We start from the raw sequence: 19,646 nt of genomic DNA, 5'->3' as shown, positions 1-19,646 counted from the left end.
AATCTACCAAGTAGCTAGGTGGCACAGTGGATAGAGCATTTAGCCTGTAGGCAGGATGCTTTCAAATCCATCCTCAGATACTTAACTGTGTGACCCTAGATAAATCACTTAACCTGCCTCAGTTTCCTCAACTATAAAATGAGGGTAACAACCTTTCAGGCTGTTGTAATAGGATCAAATAAGATCATATTTGTAAAAGGCTTAGCACAGTGCCTGACACATAGTAGGTGCTATATAAATGCTTATTTCCTTTTCTCCACATCACCATGCTCCTCATTACAAAGTTACAATCAGACTCCTCCTCTGCTTGACCCTCTCCCTTCTGCCAAACCAGTGGCAGCCCAGGCTAGTTGCACATAATATGTACCCTGGAGGAAATAAGCAGCCCCTAGAGTTCTGGAGTGCTGGCCCTGAAAATTCTAAGCCTATAAAATGAAAGCAAATGTCACATTTCCATACAGTTGAGAATGAACCATGACATGTGCCAACCATCCATAAATCTGAGGGGAGCTGCTGAGATAAATTTAGCTGAAGAGCTGCTTGGAATTTTTCAAGGATTGTTTTCATTTTCAGAGGATGCTTTGCTCTCCCCAAACATTTTCAGGATGGGAAACCAGAAATGTAGCTGAAAAAGACAGGAAAGGCAAATTGGAATCGAATTAGCCCCAAATATCAGGTATTTGTGTTAGCTACTTATTGCACAGTCCATGAACCTATAAGGAGTCTTTGAAGGCTCTTACTTTCCTTCTTGGGAGGGAAAGGGGCAGTAGAGGACAATTCAATTTAATTCTCTGAACATTTATTAAATTGTCAACTTAGTATAAGGCATTGTGGGAGGTGCTAAGAACACAAAGATTTATTTGTTTGGTTGTTTGTTTAAATAGCCTCTACCCGCAATGAACTTACATTTGGGGGGGAAGGGTAAAGGGAATGGAAAGGATATTCCTAAAGCAAATGCCCATCCTGGAGGTGGACTCATGCATCAACACCTCACTGATTGGGTTTTGTGGACTGGAATTGCCTTCTAATGATTTATTAACTAAAGCTCTGAAGATGTACTCTGGTATATCCTATCAGGGTACAGCTTCTCCTGTGAAAGTACCACAGTTTCCATTCTCACAGGATCAATCAAGAAACATTTACTAAGTCCATGATGTGTGCCAAGCACTGTGCTAAGTGCTAGAGATATAAAAAGAGGCAAAAAACAATCCTTGTCCTCAAGAAACTTACAATCTAATGGAGGAGACAACATGCAAACAAATGTGTACAAACCAGTTACCTACAGGATAAATAGGAAATGATTAACAGAGGGAAGGCACTGGAATTAAGAGGGGTTGGGGAAGGCTTCCTGTAGAAGGTGGGAATTTAAAGGAAGCCAGGGAGGTCAGTAGTCAGAATGGAGTAGGGAGAGCATTCCAGCCAAGGGGTACAGTCAGAGAAAATGCCCAGAGCCAATAGAGATGGAGTCTCTTGTTCCTGGAACAGCCAAGAGGCCAGTGTCACTATACTGAAAGTACATGTCCAGGGGGTAAGGTGTAAGACTGGAAAGGTAGGAGAGGGCTAGGTTATGAAGGGTTTTGAATGCCAAATGGATAATTTTGTATTTGATCCTGAAACCAAGAGGAAGTCACTACAAGTGTGGTTGGGGGTAGTGGAGGTAAGAGGGGTGGAGTGTGTGTGTGTGTGTGTGTGTGTGTGTGTGTGTGTGTGAGTGTGTGTGTGTGTGTGTGTGTGTGTGACATGATAAACTTGTGCTTTAGGAAAGTCTTTTGTGGCTGAATGGAGGGTGGATTGGAATGGTGAGAGATATGGGCCAGGAAGACCCACCAGCAGTCTTTTGCAATAATCCAGGAATGAGGTGTTGAAAGAATGGTGGCATTGTAAGAGAGAGAAGGAGGTGTATTTGAGAGATGTTGCAAAAGTGAAATTGGTAGGCCTTGGATATGGGGGGGTAAGAGATAGTGGGGAATCCAGGATGACTACTAGGTTTTGAGCCTGAAGGACTAGGAGGGTGGTGTTACCTTCTACAGTAATAGGGAAGGTAAGAGTGGGAGAATGTGGGGGAAAGGGGGATGATGATGAGTTCTGCTTTGGAGATATTGAGTTTATTGAGCCTATTGATATTGAGATATTGAGTCTATTGGACATTTGGTCTGAGGCAGTTGAAAATGTGAGATTGGAGGTCCAAGAGAGAAAGAGGCAGGAAAGGTAGATAAGAGAATCATTAGCATAGAGATGGTAATTAAATCCCTAGGAGTTGATGAGATCATCAAAGTGAAAAAGTACTACTGAATAGAGAAGAGAAAAGGTCCCTGGACAGAACACTGAGGGATACCTATCATTAGAGGGCATGATTTGAAGGAAGAGCCAGCAAATAAGACAGAGGCTAGATAAGATAGATAGGAAAAAAAATAAACCCAGGAAATAGTGATTTCCCAAACTTAGACAAGAGAGTATCAAAGATGACAGAATGATCAACAGTATCAAGGGCCACAGAGAAGTAAAGGAGAATGAGGATAGAGAAAAGGTCATTGGATCTGGCAAATAAGAAATCATTAGTAACTTTGGAGAGAGCAGTTTTGGTGGATTTATAAGGTCAGAAGCTAGATTGTAAGAGGTTAAGAAAAGAGGGAGAGGAGAGAAAGTGAAGGCACCTATTGTACACTGTCTTTCTGAGTTTAGCTACAATGGGTAGAAGAAATAGAAGATGATAATGGGAGTGGAAGGATCAAGTGGGGATTTTTTCAGAATAGGGGAAACATGGCCCTGTTTGTAGGCTGTAGGAAATGAGCCAGAAGAGAGGGAGAGATTGAAATTAAATGAAAGAGTGGGAATGACAGAGAGGGCAATTTGTATGAGGAGACAGATGGAATGGGATCAGAATATCATAGCTGTAAAGGACCTTAAAAATGATCAAATCCAACCTCATTTGACAGATGATGAATCTGAGGCTTTCCTGGTTCCTTCCTACATTTCTAGTCTTCTTACATCTTGTTCCCTTCTGGGTATTACACTCCTCTGAACTTGTCCACCATGCCCCCCAGTAACCTCTTCATCCTGAAAGATCACTTCAGCCCTGGAATTCACATGTCTACCCTCTACCCTTGTGGCTTTTTTCTCTGATTCCATGGCTCTTCTTAGAACCTCCATTTAAGTACGGCACCCAGGCCACAAATCTCTTCATTTCTCACCAACCTGAAATCCTCCAGAATTCTCTGTCATGCCCAAGCCTAGTAAAATCTTAATCTCCTCCGTCACCCCTCTTTTCAGCTTCCTTTTGTGTTTGTACTCCCTCATTAGAATGTAAGCTCCTTGTGGTTACTTTTTTGCTTGTATTTTTATCCCCAGGGCTTCATACATTATCTAGCACAAAGAAAGCACTTAATAAATAGTTGTTGACTGCCTGATATCCTGACTACCTTCTGATACAGAGGTGATTGACTCAGTGTAAAGAATAAGACACACAATTTTTGGACATAGACGATGCAGGAATTTGTTTTGTTTGACTTTGCATATTTGTTATGAGTTTCATTTGGCTTTTTTTTGAGGGGGGGTGGCATGGAAAGGAAAGAAAATAGATATTTGTATATTCAAAAATAATTTTAAAAATAATTCCTTTATATGGGGGAATTTTTTTCTCCCTTTGACTTCCAGGCAGCAGTATAGCAAGGAAGATTTCTAAATCTCTCTTCCCTTCTACACCCAGGGTTTCAGCTTACAGAAGAAGCACATGATGGTTAGTTCATGGACCTCCACCCCCTGGTTGCCTTCTGCCTTTCTGTTTCCTTTTCTGAGTGAAGGTCAAAGACTATCAGTCCTAGGAATAGATGTTTACAATTTGGGGGGTTACATTGTGGATAATTCTGAGTTCTAGAGACCCCATATTCTAGAGTCCCCAATGCATTAAAGTTTCTAATGTCTAGAGTCAGTCATTGGCCTTCAGAGGACTTCCCTGGAACTGAAGGACTACAGCCACATGATGAAAATCATGAAATATAGGCTTTTCAATCCTCCTTGATATTACTGTGAATTTGGACAGTACATGTGAAAGGTGGATGGGAAACATTTATTCAGCAGTCCCACAGAGTGTTTTTTGCCATCTGAAGTAAGAATCTAGTAGATTACTTGAATGCTTTATACTTCTATACTTGTACATAGACTCTTGGAAGTCCTTAGCATCTTATTCATTTTGCATGAGTTGTCCTGACCTATGTCTTGCCACTGGATTCAGATGACTCAGCTGCCCCACTAGGAACCCAACTAAAGTTCCAGTTCGGCAATGCTGCTATTCCTTCCTTCCTTCCTTCTTTCTCCCTCTGCCACATGGGGAATCATACCCTTACAGGTGGGTACTTTGTCCAAAGGAATATAAATTTTGATTGCTTAAACCTCACAAGGTATCTCAGGGTTTTGAGGGCTAGATGTTTTTTATTTTCTTCCCTACTTATTTATTCTATCTTTAAAAAAAAAAAAACTGTGACAACTCTTTTGTTTCATGTAGTTTCATTTATGATTTTTTGAAATAGAGCTCTGGAGCACCAGGCTTTGATAAAGTCTATTGGGATTCAAATAGAGTTACTTGACCATGCCTTTAAACCCAAATCACTCTAGATCTCACTGGTTGGCCAATAACAGGTCCCAGCCCAAGCCTCCTTTGCTCATTGCTTGGGTTTTGATGGCTCAGAAGTAAGAAACCCTGAGGACCTTCCCTTCCCAGATTGATTCTTTTGAGCAGGCAAACTAGGTCATCTTTTGCCTCAATTCTTATCTAGTCTTAAATCACTGAATGGGTGTTGCCTCAAACTGAGACCTGGAAAAGACCCTAGCTTAAAAAGGCCAAGGTCTGCCACAGCATCTAGGGCCATCTCCAGTCTTCCGAACCTTATATCTTGCCACTGGACTCAGATGACTCTAGAGGACAAAGTGAGGCTGATGACTTTGCACAGCCCTGCCTCACCTAAATCCAATTCACTTGCAAACCAAGACACCACCCTCCTGATGTCATTGGTCCTCTTTGAGAACAAAGGATGAATAACAACATTTTGCATGGTAAGTAAATAAAGACACCTCTATCTTACATCCATAGTGTACAATGAGTACCTATATGGGAGGTAAGAAACTTGTAACCCACATTTGGGGAGCTAGGTGGCCCGTTTGATAGAAATATTGGCCCTGGAGTCAGGAAGACTCATCTTCCCGAGTTCAAATCTGGCCTCACACTTACTAGCTGTGGGATGCCGGACAAGTTACTTAACCCTGTTTGCCTCAGTTCTTCATCTGTAAAATGAGTTAGAGAAGGAAATGGCAAACCACTCCAAATCTTTGCCAAGAAAACTGAAATAGAGTCACAGAGAGTCAGACACAACTGAAATGACTCAACAACAATAACAAGATAGAAGCTCTACCAAAGCTTGAGTCAGATTTCCCATGAGCTTTAATTCAGGCTGGGGATAATGAGCCAAAGATATTCTGACACTCCTCCCTCCCTCCCCTCTTGGAGACAGATTCCAGGGTTAGCCTGGGATCCATGTAAGCTCAGGGTATTCTTGGGGGCAGGCAGCCAGGGTGCTATTCATGCACAAGTTGTTTCCCCCCACTGAATGTAAGCTCCCTGAGGGATTTTTGTCTTTGCATCCCCAACACCTAGTACAGTACCTGGCACATAGTAAATACTTAATACACGCTCACTGATTAATTAATTCCTTAGTTAACATACACTAAAGGAGGAGAGCAAAGAGGGCACGATTGAGTGGGCCCTTCAAAAAAAAAATCAGGAAACCTCCCTTTAGTATGGCAACAATCAGGTTCGAAACAAATTTTAATGAGACATTTTGTAGGTCTCAACTGTTTTCTGAGTTGAATAAAACAAAAGAAAACAAAATCCTAATAACTGTGCTTCTAATGCACAAATTCATGATGCCCCCAAAGATTTGTCTGCTGTGGAATAGGGACTAGACCCATTAATTCATTGGTATAGGGAACTTCCAGGTGATAAAGCTCTCTCTACCAATTTCCTAGAGTACTCAGAGGTTACAGGGCCATCTCTAGTCCTCCTGATCTATGTCTTGCCAGATGGCTCTGGAGGAGAAAGTGAGGCTGGTGATCTTGCACAGCCCTCCCTCACTCAAATCCAATAGATTTGCAAGTCAAGGCTTCTCTTCCCTGATGTCATGACCTTCTTCAAGAACGAAGGACAAACAACAACAACTTGACTTGTCCAGGATCACAGTCAGTATGTGTCAGAGTCAGGACTTGAATGCAGGTCTTCCTGGCATGGAACCATAAACCTCACTTCCTTTGCATGTACAGTTTTAATGTGGGCCTAGGGCACTGCTTTGATAGGATTCATTGTGGTACAAGGTCTAGAAATATGTTGCTCTTAGAATTAAGAAGATCTGACTTTGAATCCCTCTTTTAACATTTACTGTCAGACTTCAAAGTGCTATATAAATGTCAAAGTGCTAAAAAAAAAATCTGTTACTGTCATTTTTGACACTACACACTGGTAAATGCCATAATCTGATTCTTAGATTAAATTAGAGGTATTGTTGGATTTCTTTTGCCCAGTGCCCTTCCCCTTACCTCTGTGACAAACTGCCTCAGTTTCTTTTTTCCTTTCCTCAGTGGCTGCTTGGATCTTCTCCTGAGGATCTTGGCATGCAGATATTGTATCCGGTCCCTCTCTATGTCAGGGTAGAATGACCCAGACACTAGGATTTTAAATTGCATCAGGATGGAGGACAGCAGACCCAGCACAACCAACACCAGGATGATGACACTTAGTGGGATCCATGTTTTAGACATAAAGAGTTCAGGTTTGGGGATGCAGTTGGGCTCAAACAGGGATATATTAAAGTAAGAGTCACTTATGATGTCATGATTTCCCTTCACCTAAAACACAAGCAAAGTCAAGTTAAATCTATTAGCCTTTATTAAACACCTACTGTATGTCAGACCCTGTACTAAATTCTAGGTTTACAAAGAAAGGCAAAAACAGTCCCTGTTCTCAAGGAGCTCGAAGTCTAACAGGGGAGCCAACTTGTAAATAATTATGAACCAAAAGACATATACAGGATAATTTGAAGATAATATCAGAGGGGAAGCACTGGCATTGAGGAGACTTGGGAAAATGTTTTGCAGAAGGTAGGACTTTAGAAGGTAGGACCAGAAAGTGTGGGGGAGGGGGTGATTCTAGGCATGGAGAACAACTAGTGAAAATGTGTAGAGTTGGGAGATGAAGTGTGTAGGGGGGAACAGAAAGAGTCCAGTGTCACTAGATCGTAAAGTATGTGGAGGGAAATAAGACTGGAAAAGAAGAAATAAGCCGTGTTATGAAGGGCCAAAAAGTCAAAACAGGGTTTTAGTGGAGAGTGCTGAATTTAGAGTTAGGTTAGGCCTCAATTTGAATCCCACTTTTTGTTAATTAATATTAACTACAGGCAAGCCATTTAATCCTTCTGAGGCTCTGCTTCCTCATCTGTAAAATGGATTTAATAATACCTACAGTGCCTACCTTACAGTATTGTGAGAATAAAAAGATATAACATATATGTTATATCATATTTATGTTTACAGTACTTTTAAAATTTCAAAGCACTATATAAATATAACAATAAATGGGGTTTTATTAATCAAACCTAGTTTTGCTATCCATATCTCTTCTTTTTCTTTTTAGGCAATTGGGGTTAAGTGACTTGCCCAGGGTCATACAGGTAGTAAGTGTCAAGTGTTTGGTTTGAGGCCGGATTTGAACTCAGGTCTTCCTGACTTCAGGGCTGGTGCTCTATCCGTTGTGCCACCTACCTGCCCCCATCTCTTCTTTTTCAATGCTGCAATTTCATACAGTTCTGCCTTTCTTAGCTTTTACATATTTCTCATGCTTAGTTAAAAACTTGATCCAAGAAGAAGAGATTTTTCTCATGTGAGTCTAATTCCAATAAAAGATGGGGTTATATTCTATGTAAGCCATCCTTTTGGAACCAGCCTTTCCATCCTGACAGGAGCATTCTAGTCTGATATAAATGATAAGAGACTAAAAACTCTTTTGAAACAACATTCTGTGACCACAGACCATGTTTATTGCTAGACATTAAAAGGTGCTCCACAACAGAAACTACTTTTCTTCCACATTTTTTTTGGAGGTCTTTAAAAATAGAATAATGTTTTGTTTCTGGGGTGTATTCTGGGCTAGGAATATTCGCCTTCCTGATTGAAGCAAAAAAAAAAATGGATGAAATAGGTACCATCCCAAGGTCAATGTGAACTGCTTAAGATTGACCCAGAATTAAGGAATTGACATTGATAGTCATGTAATGAAGCCAATAAGGATAGCCAGGTTTGTTGATTCAGCTTTCTCTCCTGACCTAGGAAAGTCATTTAATCTCCCTGTGGATTAGTTTTCTCATTTGGAAAACAGGAACTAATGGACCAGATCCTACCCACGAATAACATATTCTAGTTTAAATGAGGTACCTTGGGGCTTGAGAATTAATCTCAGGGTAGTGTGATATTTAGTGAGATCCTGGATTACTATCCCAGCACCTCAACACTCTTGTGACCATAGACCTAGAGTGCTATCCCGATCATACCCAGGGATCAATTTATTCTCCTTCCCCATGTTTAGACATAATGGAGACACTGCAGGACCATAGAAATGTGGTAGAGAGGATTACTAGCTTGTTGTCTAGGGAAGAAAGCAAAGGAAACAATTTTAGGGGCCTATCCCTAGCTAACAAATTAAAAATGAACCTCTGCAACTGAATAGGTAAATTTAGTTCTCCTGAGCAAATGTGCTGATTCTTTCCTACTATTGAAATTGCCAAAACACTCCTACTTAATGGCTGATGAGAAATCCTGCAATAACAAACCAGCATGTGGCCAATTTCGTGGTAGTGCAGTAGGCATTTCATCAAGGCATCTAAGCAGGGATCTGAGGGTTGGGAAGTTACGTTATAAATGCAGTGATTAAACAGTTTTGTATTTAACTCTTTCAAGAAGGCAGAATGATTCGTCAAATCTTCCTCAGTCACTATCCTAGTTTAGACCATCGTTTTTCACTCTTGGGCCAATGGGGCAGGCTTCTAGCTTGTCTCACTGACTCAGATCTGTCTCCACTTCAATCCATCCTACAGACCTGGGACATTTCATCTTTCAGAAGCATAGTGTGGATGGTGTCCTTAGCGTGGTGTCCTTGGGCAAGTCACTTTCCCTATTGGGGCCTTCATTTTCTCGTCTGTAAAATGAGGGGGGTTGAACTAGATGACCTCTGAGGTTTTTTTTCCGAACTTTCAGCCTATGATCCTATTAATTGTTTTTAGCCAACCAACATGCTTGAAAAATCTAAGGGACCTGCTCACATAGACCATGTGAACAAACCACTCAAATAATAGATTCAGACATTTGGCACCTATGGAGAATCCAATGGCAAAATAAAAATAATTTTAACAAGCTCTGTCTTGCTACCCCATTGGGAAATGTCCCATTTCCCAATTATTTCCATTCTCTGCCCCCTCGTTGTCACTCCCTATCATTCCCTGTCCTATCTTGTTTATCCTCTGACCTGCTTTATAATGCCTTGCCTTCTCACTCCTCCTTGCATTGAAGTCTTGAAACCTTTTAGACTTTGAGCTCCCACCTTTTCTATTTTCTTTCTGTATCCATCAGGGAGTGTGTGTGTGTGTGTGTGTGTGTGTGTGTGTGTGTGGGGGGGGGGGGGGGGGGGGAGAGAGAGTGAGTGTTAGTTTGTATGTACTTTGGGGGTAAGGAAAACATTAACCACCAATGGAAAATATCACTGGATTCATAAACATTCCTGAATTTCACTAATTTAGCAAACAATAAATGAATCTGGTCATAGGCTGAAAAATGTAGGAGAGAATAATAGAAATGGTACTTTATCTCTCATTTTCAATTCTATTATGTAGGCTAGTATCTATATTAATCTGCTGTATAGCAAGCATTTTAAAGAGCATTAGATTTTTCTTGCTTAAATCCAAACAGTCCCTCCTCGCAGATTCATTCCTTACTGCTCAGCAGGTACATTTTGCTTGTTCTCTCATTTACTTAGCTTTTCAAGCTGATTACACTGAACACCACCCCACCCCCTTTCCCAGGCCCAAGGAATTAGTTAATTATAAGGCACCCCAGGGCTCCAGGTTCTTAGAGTAATCTCTAGGAATGACAGAGCCCCTGTTTCAACTTGCAACTAACAAAATAAAAATTCAAAAGAATTTAAAATAGGTGTATTTGGTCTGGCAAAAAATAAGACTCCTCTCTTACCTATTCTACTTCTATCTCCCTTTCCTCTTTTAATTTTGTTCCCTCTTCCCTTCCTTCCTTCCTTCCTTCTTTCCTTCCTTTCTTTCTTTTTCTTTTTCTTTCTTTCTTTCTTTCTTTCTTTCTTTCTTTCTTTCTTTCTTTCTTTCTTTCTTTCTTTCTTTCTCTCTCTCTCTTTCTCTCTTTCTTTCTTTCTTTCATTCTTTCCCACTCTTCTCACTATTCTTTCTTTTTCTTCTTTCTCCTTTCCATTCGCATGGTTTTAATGGATCCTCTCTCCAAAGAAACCATGTGGAATTTCCCTTTCCCATGTGGGGTCCCAAAATTTTACTCCTAGGTTTAAGGTACTGTGTGGTTCTGCAAACCATAGCTCATGAATTCTCACCTTTATATGTACTTTTACTAAAACAACCAGAAGGTACATTGAGTTCAAAGCAAAGGCAATTGAGAAGTAGCATAATAGTAATAGTAACAATAGAACATTTTCTACCATGGGATTTGAACCCAGCTTCTCTAACTCCAAATCCCGTGTTTCCTCCAACATACTATACTGCCTCTAAATACAACTCAGAAGTCAAATGCTATCCAAAAGGAAAATTCCATCTCCTGTTTGAAAAGTGAAAGATAATCTACTTCCAAATTGATCGCAGAATCACAGATTTGATTTGGAAGGGCCTTGGCACAAACTTCTCATTATTTCATCTAAGCTTCCTCCTTTTAGATCACAGGATTATAAATCTAGAGTTGCAAGGGGCTTCAGAGGTCACTTTGTTCAATCACTTCATTTTAGAAATGAGGAAACTGAGGCACAGAGAGGTTAACTGACTTACCCAAATAGTTATTGTTTATTATTCCTGACCACTTTACTTACAAACTGTAAACTGCTAACTGTGTGATCATAGACAGGTCACTTAAACTCTAGCCTGAGTTTCCTTATCTGTAAAATGAACATTGATCAATCAGTCAACAAGTGTTTATTAAGCTACTACTACCTACACTGGAGATATAAGTACAAAGAATGAAACAATCTCTACTCACTATTTGGATGGGGAAGATAACAAGGACCTATGAAATATATATGCAGCATAAATACAAAATGAATAAACTCAAATATATACAGAGTAGCTAAATGCAAGGTTGTTTAGGAAGGAGAACTCTAGTGGTTCAAGTATCAGGCAAGTCTTCATGCAGAAGATGATTCTCAAGTCATGTCGTAAGGGAAGAAAAGTAAGGCAGAGGTAAAGTAGTACATTCTAGGCATGTACCCTTAACCTTCCTCAGCCTCAGTTTCTTCATCTACAAAATGGGGATAATAATAGCATCTACTTCTCAACGTTGTGTAAAGATAAAATGAGATAACATTTTTAAAGCATTTAGCAAACCTTAAAACACTATATGAATGCTAAGCTATAATTATTATTATATCCTATAGAGATGTGTTACTACCATTAATAAGAATCTATTCATTAGAATTCCTTCTTACAATGATAGGTACAATTATCATCTGAAACCCTGGAAGGACTTAACTTGAGAACTTGTTTATTTGTTTGTTTGTTTTAATAAAAATGGTGTGTGTTTTTTTTTAAAGGAAACTAATTTAAAGGAGCTGTGACTGGTCTAAAGTCACACAAAGCTAGCTCAAAACCTAAGAGTCCTTGTATTCTCATTCCCTATCATTTCTCTATATCTCTGGGTCCAAAGTAGTAAGAATGTAACTTAGTGGAAAGCACATTAGGTCTAGGCTCTGAGGATCTGGATTCAAATGTGGCCTCTCTTACTATCTGGGCAAGCCACTTATTTCCCTTCCCTTCAGTTTCCTCATCCGTAAAACAAAATGGTTGTACTAGATGGCCTCTGAGACCCCTTCCAGTTCTTTTCTTCTTTCTTTCTTCTTTTTTTTTTTTTTTTGCTGAGGCAATTGGGGTTGACTTGTCCAGGGTCACATAGCTAGTACGTGTCAAGTGTCTGAGGCCACATTTGAACTCAGGTCTTCCTGACTCCAAGGCTAGAGCTCTATCCACTGCACCACCTAGCTGCCCCCCCTTTCAGTTCTAAATTTATGATCCTATGATCCTCACTTACCTCATTGTACAGTTTCAAGTGAACCTCCATTCCTGGCAAGTTTTGGAGATGTTTGTTTACTGAAGAAATGAGCTGATACAGTCCATAATCCATGGCTGCAAACATGGCCCAGACATAGAGATTAGTCAGTATGGGGAGGAAAAACAGTCCAAGGCTTCTCTTCTCCTTAGGAGCCAAGCAGATGGAAGGAATAATAATGTATTTTTCTCTTTCCCGCTTACTAAGTGGAAGGACACAGGGCCTTTTGTGATGCCTCTCACTTTCATCAAACTGAATGAAATGCCTGGTGATGTAGATGTTTTCAAATCTACAGTTATGAGAGCCCAAGAAGCGTTTCATGAAGAGTCCTGTGCTGAGTAGGACTAGAGCAAACCCAGTGATAGTCAATAGCCCTTGGCCCAGAGAAGACGCCACCTCTGTGACAGTGGTTACATGATCTATCACACTTAGGATTTCTCGTTTGGTGTCATTTAGCTTAATCTCAAAGGCTTTGCTGGGACTTAGAATAGACATGGCCAAAGTGTGATTCCAAGAGACAATCTCTTCAAACAGATTGATATCTGTGACAAGACTATAAAGCCATTGAATTGCTTCAATGTATTTGTTTAAGAGAGGGAAATGGATAGCAAAGCATTTGATACTGAGGTTGCAGGTTATCCCTTCCAGCAGGCCTTTCAGATTATGGAAGATATTTTTCACATGGCCAAATGTCACGATCCCTGTTCCAGCAGCAATCAGAGCATTTCTGCCTTCACGTAGTCCACAGGAGAGAAAGAAGAGAATAGCAAAGCAGCGTATATGCTTGGACCAACACAGTAGGATTGACATAATAATCCAGAAAGGAATGAAGAAGATTGCCGAGGATGACAGGAACCAATACAAGCCAAGATATAACAGCACAGTTGAGATGAAACCAACCACACAGCACACTCCAAAATGCTGCAACAAACCCTTCCATCCAGTGCTCCTTGGAGACAAATAAAATCCCCAAAGACATAAGAAGACTTCAATAACTGAGGCCCTGACATTCATGCTGCTCATCATGGTGTTGTCACTGATGTGCCAGCTGGAAGTAAGAGGGAACAAAGGTCATCAGTTGCTTTTGATTGTAGGCTGCGGCTGTAGCGTTTTTATACTTAACATCCCCAACATCCAGAATGATCTTAACATCCCTGACATCCCCAACCAAGCAATCCTCCAGCCTCTTCATGACTATTTCCAATGTTTATCCATCATGGTTATTGCTGCCAGTTCAATTTTATTCAGTTAGAATCAATTTAGCAAATATTTATTTAATCACAGACTATGTACAAGATAAGGAGGTATTATTGCATGGAAGAGACAAGACTGGCCTAGGAGTCAGAAAAATCTGGGTTCAAGTCCCATCTCTGACGAATATACTAGCCACATGAAGAGTCAGAGTTAAATAAGTCATTTAATGTCTCAGTTCTATAGGTAATGCTTTATAATAATAAGCTAAAGAATAATTTGCTTTGATAGAGGAAGTTTCCTCATAGGGAGTTTCTTACACCAATGAAATCACAAATTTGTACCAAAAAATGTTCAAGGCACTATTCTAGGCATTAGGGAAACAAAATAAAAACAAAACAAAACAAAACAAAACAGTGGCCTTCCCCAAGGAATTTACATTCTGTTAAGTGGGAGGAAGTAGAGATTACATGTACATAAATACTAAGTACATAGAAAATAACTTCAAGAAGGAGACAATGTTTGTAATTGAGAGGTTAAACACAGATGCTAGGCCTGAGCTGTGCTTTGAAGAAAACTAGGGATTCCAAGAGCAGGCGGTAAGGAGGGTGTGCATTCTAGGAATAGGAAACCACCTCTAAAAGGCATAGAGTGATCAATTGGGCAATGACTAAAGAAATTCTGGTATGTAAATGTAATTTAATATTACATGAAATAAGAAACAACAAATGTGAAAACTACAGAGAAATATGGGAAGACTTAAATGTACTGATGAGAGTGAAGTATGTGCCAGGCACTATGCTAAGCGCTTTACAAATACTATCTCATTTGATCCTCACAACAATCCTGGGAGGTAGGTGATATTATTTTCTCCTTTTTACAACTGAGAAAACTGAGGCACACAAACTATGTGACTTGCCCATGGTTACACAGCTAGGAAGTATCAGAAATTGAACTCAGGACTTTCTGAGTCCAGGCCCAGAGCTCTATCCATTGTACCTGACTCCAGGAAAAAACAATGACTACAATGCAAACAGAAGAAAAAAATGAAACAAGAATGTTGAATAATTATAATAGTAAAACTTAATCCTGGAGAGGTATTGGTAAAATATACCATCCTTGCTGATGTGGAAGATCATGGATGTGGGCTATTACATATACATATTATTGTGTTTGTTGGGATTGTTCATTTTTTTTCCTTTTTAATTTTTGTTGCAAGAGATAGCCTGGCAAATAAGGGAGAGGGAGTGAAGTATCCAGAAATGAAGATAAAAACAAAAGATAGTAATAAAAATAAGAATGGGAAGGTACAATGTCATATATGAGAGTATATAGCAGGACAATTGAACTAGATTAGAGAGTGTGAGGAAGATAATGTGAAATAAAACAGGAAAAATGGGAACCAAATCATAGACGACTTTAAATTTCAGCTTGAGGATTTTATATTTTTGTCTTAGAAGATATAGGGAGGCAATTGATACTTGTCCATGATGTTTTAGCCAATACTCCTGTAATGGGTAAGGATGTTGGAGGGGATGGTCTCTGAATCCTTCCCAAATGCATAATTAATGATGATGTTGATAATGATGATAACAAAAATAATAGCTATCATTTAGATAGTGTTTCAAGGTTTGCAAAGTACTTTACATATTTTATCTCTTTTGATCCTCACAACAATCTGGTAAGGTAGGTGCTAATATAATTCCCATTTCCCAGGTGAGGAAACTGAGGAGGAGCACAGTTAAATGACTTGTTCAGAATTACATAGCAAATTCCATGTCTAAGACAGGATTTGAACTCAGGTCTTTCTGACTCCAAGTTGAGTGTTCTAGCCCCCGCACTCCCTAGCTATGATTCTAAACTATAAGAGCTGTGACAAACCCAAGGTGGGTTGCAAAGATGAATTTTCCATATTGAGCATGATTTTGTCTTTGATAGTGTTCCAGTTGGGTAGTCTATCCATTCATATGGAAAATCATATAAAGAGTATCTAAGCACAAATGTGGGATTTGGATCATGGCCATTTTAGCTGTTCCACCTAACTAACTTGTCTCCTCCTTTTACCTTCCCCTCCCCCAGACTGCTGCAGTGACCTCCTGAGAATGCTACAAGGAAAACATGAACCTTTCTGTCATTGAGTCTCTACTGTCTTTTCCTGGAGCTGGAATATGCATTATGAATGTGCTCTGGGCTGCTGCCATTCTGTCAGTCAGGCAGATTTGGTTTTGTGGTGCATTTAAATAGCCTTGGGGCTAATTTGGAGCAGAACAAAATAAATTGTGAGATTATTCTCTCTAGATTGACACTGAAAATATCTAATGAGAAATGTACCATATGTACCAGTATTTTAATGAGGGTTTTGATCAATTTTTAAATGCTCTTAAATAAATCTCATTTCACATCAAATCTGGTGGAGCTGGATTTTACACAAAGATTCTGACTTCTTCGGCCAGAGTGTGGGGATGGGGTGGGGCAGGGAGAAGAATCTAGTCAGCAGCTGGAGGGAATAAACTGTTAACCTTCAGGGTGAGATCCTAATTTTTTTCTCAATATGCTCAGGCTGAATGAGAATAATGAGGAAAGCAGTAAGAAATACGAAAAAGTTTTAGGAGCAATTGTGTAGAAGCTTACCTAAGAATATCTGCATAGGACCAGATATTCCAGCTGTGTTACACTGAATAGAAGTTTCATTTCATTAGCTATTAAGCTCATGGACTGTGCAAGGCACTATGCTAGGCACTGAATTTGGAAGGAAAAAAAAAGGACCCTGACCTTAAAAAGTTTAGAATCTACTGGGATCTACTTCACAACATGTGGCCTGTGAGCTGCCTATGGCCTGCCAAAGGATTTCTGGCAGCTCTGGAAAAAAGTTGGGTTGCCACTGCGCACTCACCTGTTTGTCACATGACCTGTGACCACCAACCATCATTGGTCTATCTCTAGTCTGACCTATCTGAGGCCCAAAGAAGTTTAGCTTATTTTAATTTTGGCCCCTACCTACTGCCGAATTGTGCAGGTCTGGTACAGATTATACTCAGATAAGTAAATATAAGGTAATCTAATGACAGGCTATTAACACCTGGGAGAACTAAGGAAAGCACCAGTTGGTGGTACCTGAGTTGAGGCATGAGGAAAGATAAAGACTCTGAGAGCAGGACACGAGGGAATACACTCCAGACAGCTTGTACAAATATATGGAGGCTGGAGATGTCATACAAAATATGAGTTCAGTTTGGCTGCAATTTAGAATATGTAAAGGAGAGAAATGTGATCTAAAATCCCCTCATATACTCAGTTCTGAATTATAGGAACTGCTAATGGCCAGTTACCAACCTTGGCTTTTAGCTTGTCATGCTAACAAACTCAGTAAGGGAAGCAGCATTGAAACAATAAAACATTTAATTGGGGGCAAAAAGTAAACAGTGATTAACGAGAATTTACACACATTCTGAAATGAGTCCAAAGTTTGTCCCTTTCTCTCTCCCACCCTCCAGACTATCTTGGGAGCTAAGCTTCTCCAAGAGTCGTCATGTGTTGACAGGGGAGGCACACAGCCAAAGCAGATACCTAGATGGCCTTGCTGCTGAAGAGTCCAGCAAAGGGCTGAGGCCGTGTCTAGAATTTCCTGCTTACAGCCTTTTTCTCCTTATATCGCTCTTGGTCATGCCATCTCCATTTAGGTCTTGCTGTCTCTTCTTTCAGGTGCTACTCATAGACACAATTATATGGTATAATGAAGTAACATCAAACTCAACTAGAAACAGATCACTACAGGCTGTACATTTACTTAAAAAAAACACAAATTAACATTACATTGTATTGCATTTTTATTCATTTTGTTAAACATTTCCTAGTTACATTTTAATCTGATTCTTGCTCCAAGGGAGTTTCATGGTTTAACACTTCGAATGTATGGCAGAATGCCAGACCAGACTTGGAGTCAGGAAGACCTGATGGCACATTTTGTATCAGTCACTTACTAGCTGTGTGACTCTGGGCAGGTCACTTAACCTCTCTCAGTGTCAGTATCTTCATTTGTAAAATGGGGAATAATAATAGATCTACTCCACAAGGTTATTGTGAGGACCAAATGAGATTATACACACACATATGATATATAATAATTTCTATGTGTATATAAATTTATATAGTGCTTTCCAAATCTTTAAGTGTTACATAAATGTTAGAGGGGTGACATAATCAGACCTATGTTTTAGGAAAATCATTTAGCTATCATTGTTATCACTGTAGTTTACCCAGCTACTCCTAGGCTCTGATTAACTTCCCAGATTGTCCATCTGTTTTGCCTGGTCAAAAACTCCAGAAGACTCTTCCATCATTCAGACAGTCAGCTGATAAACATTTACTACTATATACCAGGCACTGAGCTAAGGTCTGTGGATATGAAAAGAGGGAAAAAACCCATTCCTGTTCTGAAGAAACTCACGCTCTGATGGGGGAAACAACAAGCCAACAAACATATATGAACAAGCTAAATATAGGATAAATCAGAAATAATTAAGAGAGGGAAAAGCACTAGAATTGAGAGGAGTTGAGAACAGCTTCATATAGAAGATGACATTTTAATCAGGACTTGAAGGAAGTCTCAGAATCCAGCAGGCAGAGAGATGAGGAGGGAGATCCAATCATGGAGGACAACCAGAGAAAATGCCTGGAGACTAGAAATGGAATAACTTGTTTGTGGAACAGCAAGGGGGGCAGTGTCATTGAGTCAAAGAGTACTTGAAGGGGAATAAGATGTAAGAAGACAGGAAAGGTAGGCAGGAACAAGTTTATACCAAACAGGATTTTGCATTTGATTTTGGAGGTGATAGCAAGCCACTGAAGTTTATTGAGGAGAGGAGATGACATAGTTGGTCCTTTAGGAAAATCACTTAAGTGGCTAAATGGAGTATATATTAGAGTAGGAAGAGTCTTGAGGTGGTCAGACCCACCTGGAGACTATTACAATATGCAGACTATTACAATATCATGCATGAGGTGATTAAGGCCTGCACCAAAGTGGTAACAGTGTCAGAGGAGAGAAGTGGACATATTGCAGAGACATAATGGCAATGGATTGAATATATGGGGTTGAGAGATAGTGAGGAGTCAAGGATAACACCTAGGTCTCCAGCCAGACTGGGAGGATTGTGGTAGACAGTTTTGGGGGAAAAGATAATGAATTCCACTTTGGACATGTTGAGTTTAAGATGACTACTAGATAGCCAGTTTGGGATGTCTGAAAAGTAATTGGAGATGCAAAGATTTGAGGTCAGCAGATTGGTTGGGGAAGATAAGGTAGAATTGAGAATTATCAGCATAGAGATGGTAATTAAATCCATGGGAGCTGATGAGATTGCCAAGTGAAGTAGTATAGAGGAAGAAAAAAAGAGGGCTCAGAATAGAACTAGGACATCAAACTGCCATTTTCTTGGCAAGAGAAATTTCTTCCTCCAACAGTTTTACCAATAGGAGGGACAAAAGAGCAACCTTCGTTAGCTGTTGATGGGAAAATGTCTTCCCAACTCCTTCATGCACTACTGCCCACCTTTCAAAAAGATCTTCTTGTTCTTCGTGGAATAAAAAAAAAAACAAAGGTGGGGTGAAGGAGAGGGAGGGAGCTACAGAAAGCCTGGTTCTTGAGCAGCAAAAGCTGGAGCCTTCTGTTAGGTTGGAGTCAGACTGTAGAGGACCTTAAACACCAAGCTGAGTTTTGTATTTCACTCTATAGACAAAAGGGCCCCACTGAAGTCCCTTGAGCAGAAAATTGTCTTTGTCAGACTTGAACCTGAAAGCCTATTAGCAACCTTGTAGAGAATAGATTAGGAAGGAGGGAAACTGGGAGTAAGGAGACAAATCAGGAAGCTACTGCAATAGTCCAGGGAGAAGTGAAAAGGGCCTGAACTAAGGCAGTGGCTGTGAGAAGTAGGCAGATGGGAGAGTTATTATGTAGGTAAGATATGCAAGAATCATCCAGTGTTTGAATGTGGGGGAGGAAGGAAGTGGGATAAAGGTAAGGATGACTCAAGTTATGGAAGTGAGTGATTGGAAGAAGGGTGGTGAAAGAAAAGGAAACT

At 40.0% G+C, this 19,646-nt stretch overlaps 1 protein-coding gene across 1 annotated transcript in view; it reads right to left on the bottom strand.

The window, feature by feature from the left end:
- Positions 1-204: 204 nt before the first annotated feature.
- The window catches only part of DCSTAMP (dendrocyte expressed seven transmembrane protein), a 37,260-nt gene continuing 17,818 nt past the window's right edge, over positions 205-19,646 (bottom strand). The window contains exons 2-4 of the mRNA XM_027850034.1: positions 12,358-13,423; positions 6,583-6,891; positions 205-625 (exon numbers count right to left, since the gene is read on the bottom strand). Coding sequence (XP_027705835.1) covers positions 551-625; positions 6,583-6,891; positions 12,358-13,401 — 1,428 coding nt within the window. The 5' untranslated portion in view covers positions 13,402-13,423 and the 3' untranslated portion in view covers positions 205-550. The remainder of the gene's footprint in view (positions 626-6,582; positions 6,892-12,357; positions 13,424-19,646) is intronic.

Source organism: Vombatus ursinus, unplaced genomic scaffold (genome assembly GCF_900497805.2).
Source record: "Vombatus ursinus unplaced genomic scaffold, bare-nosed wombat genome assembly UNPS02008961.1, whole genome shotgun sequence".
In the NCBI taxonomy this organism is placed as follows: Eukaryota; Metazoa; Chordata; class Mammalia; order Diprotodontia; family Vombatidae; genus Vombatus; species Vombatus ursinus.
Note: the sequence above shows the minus strand (reverse complement) of the source record. Positions and strands in the feature narration are given on the sequence as shown.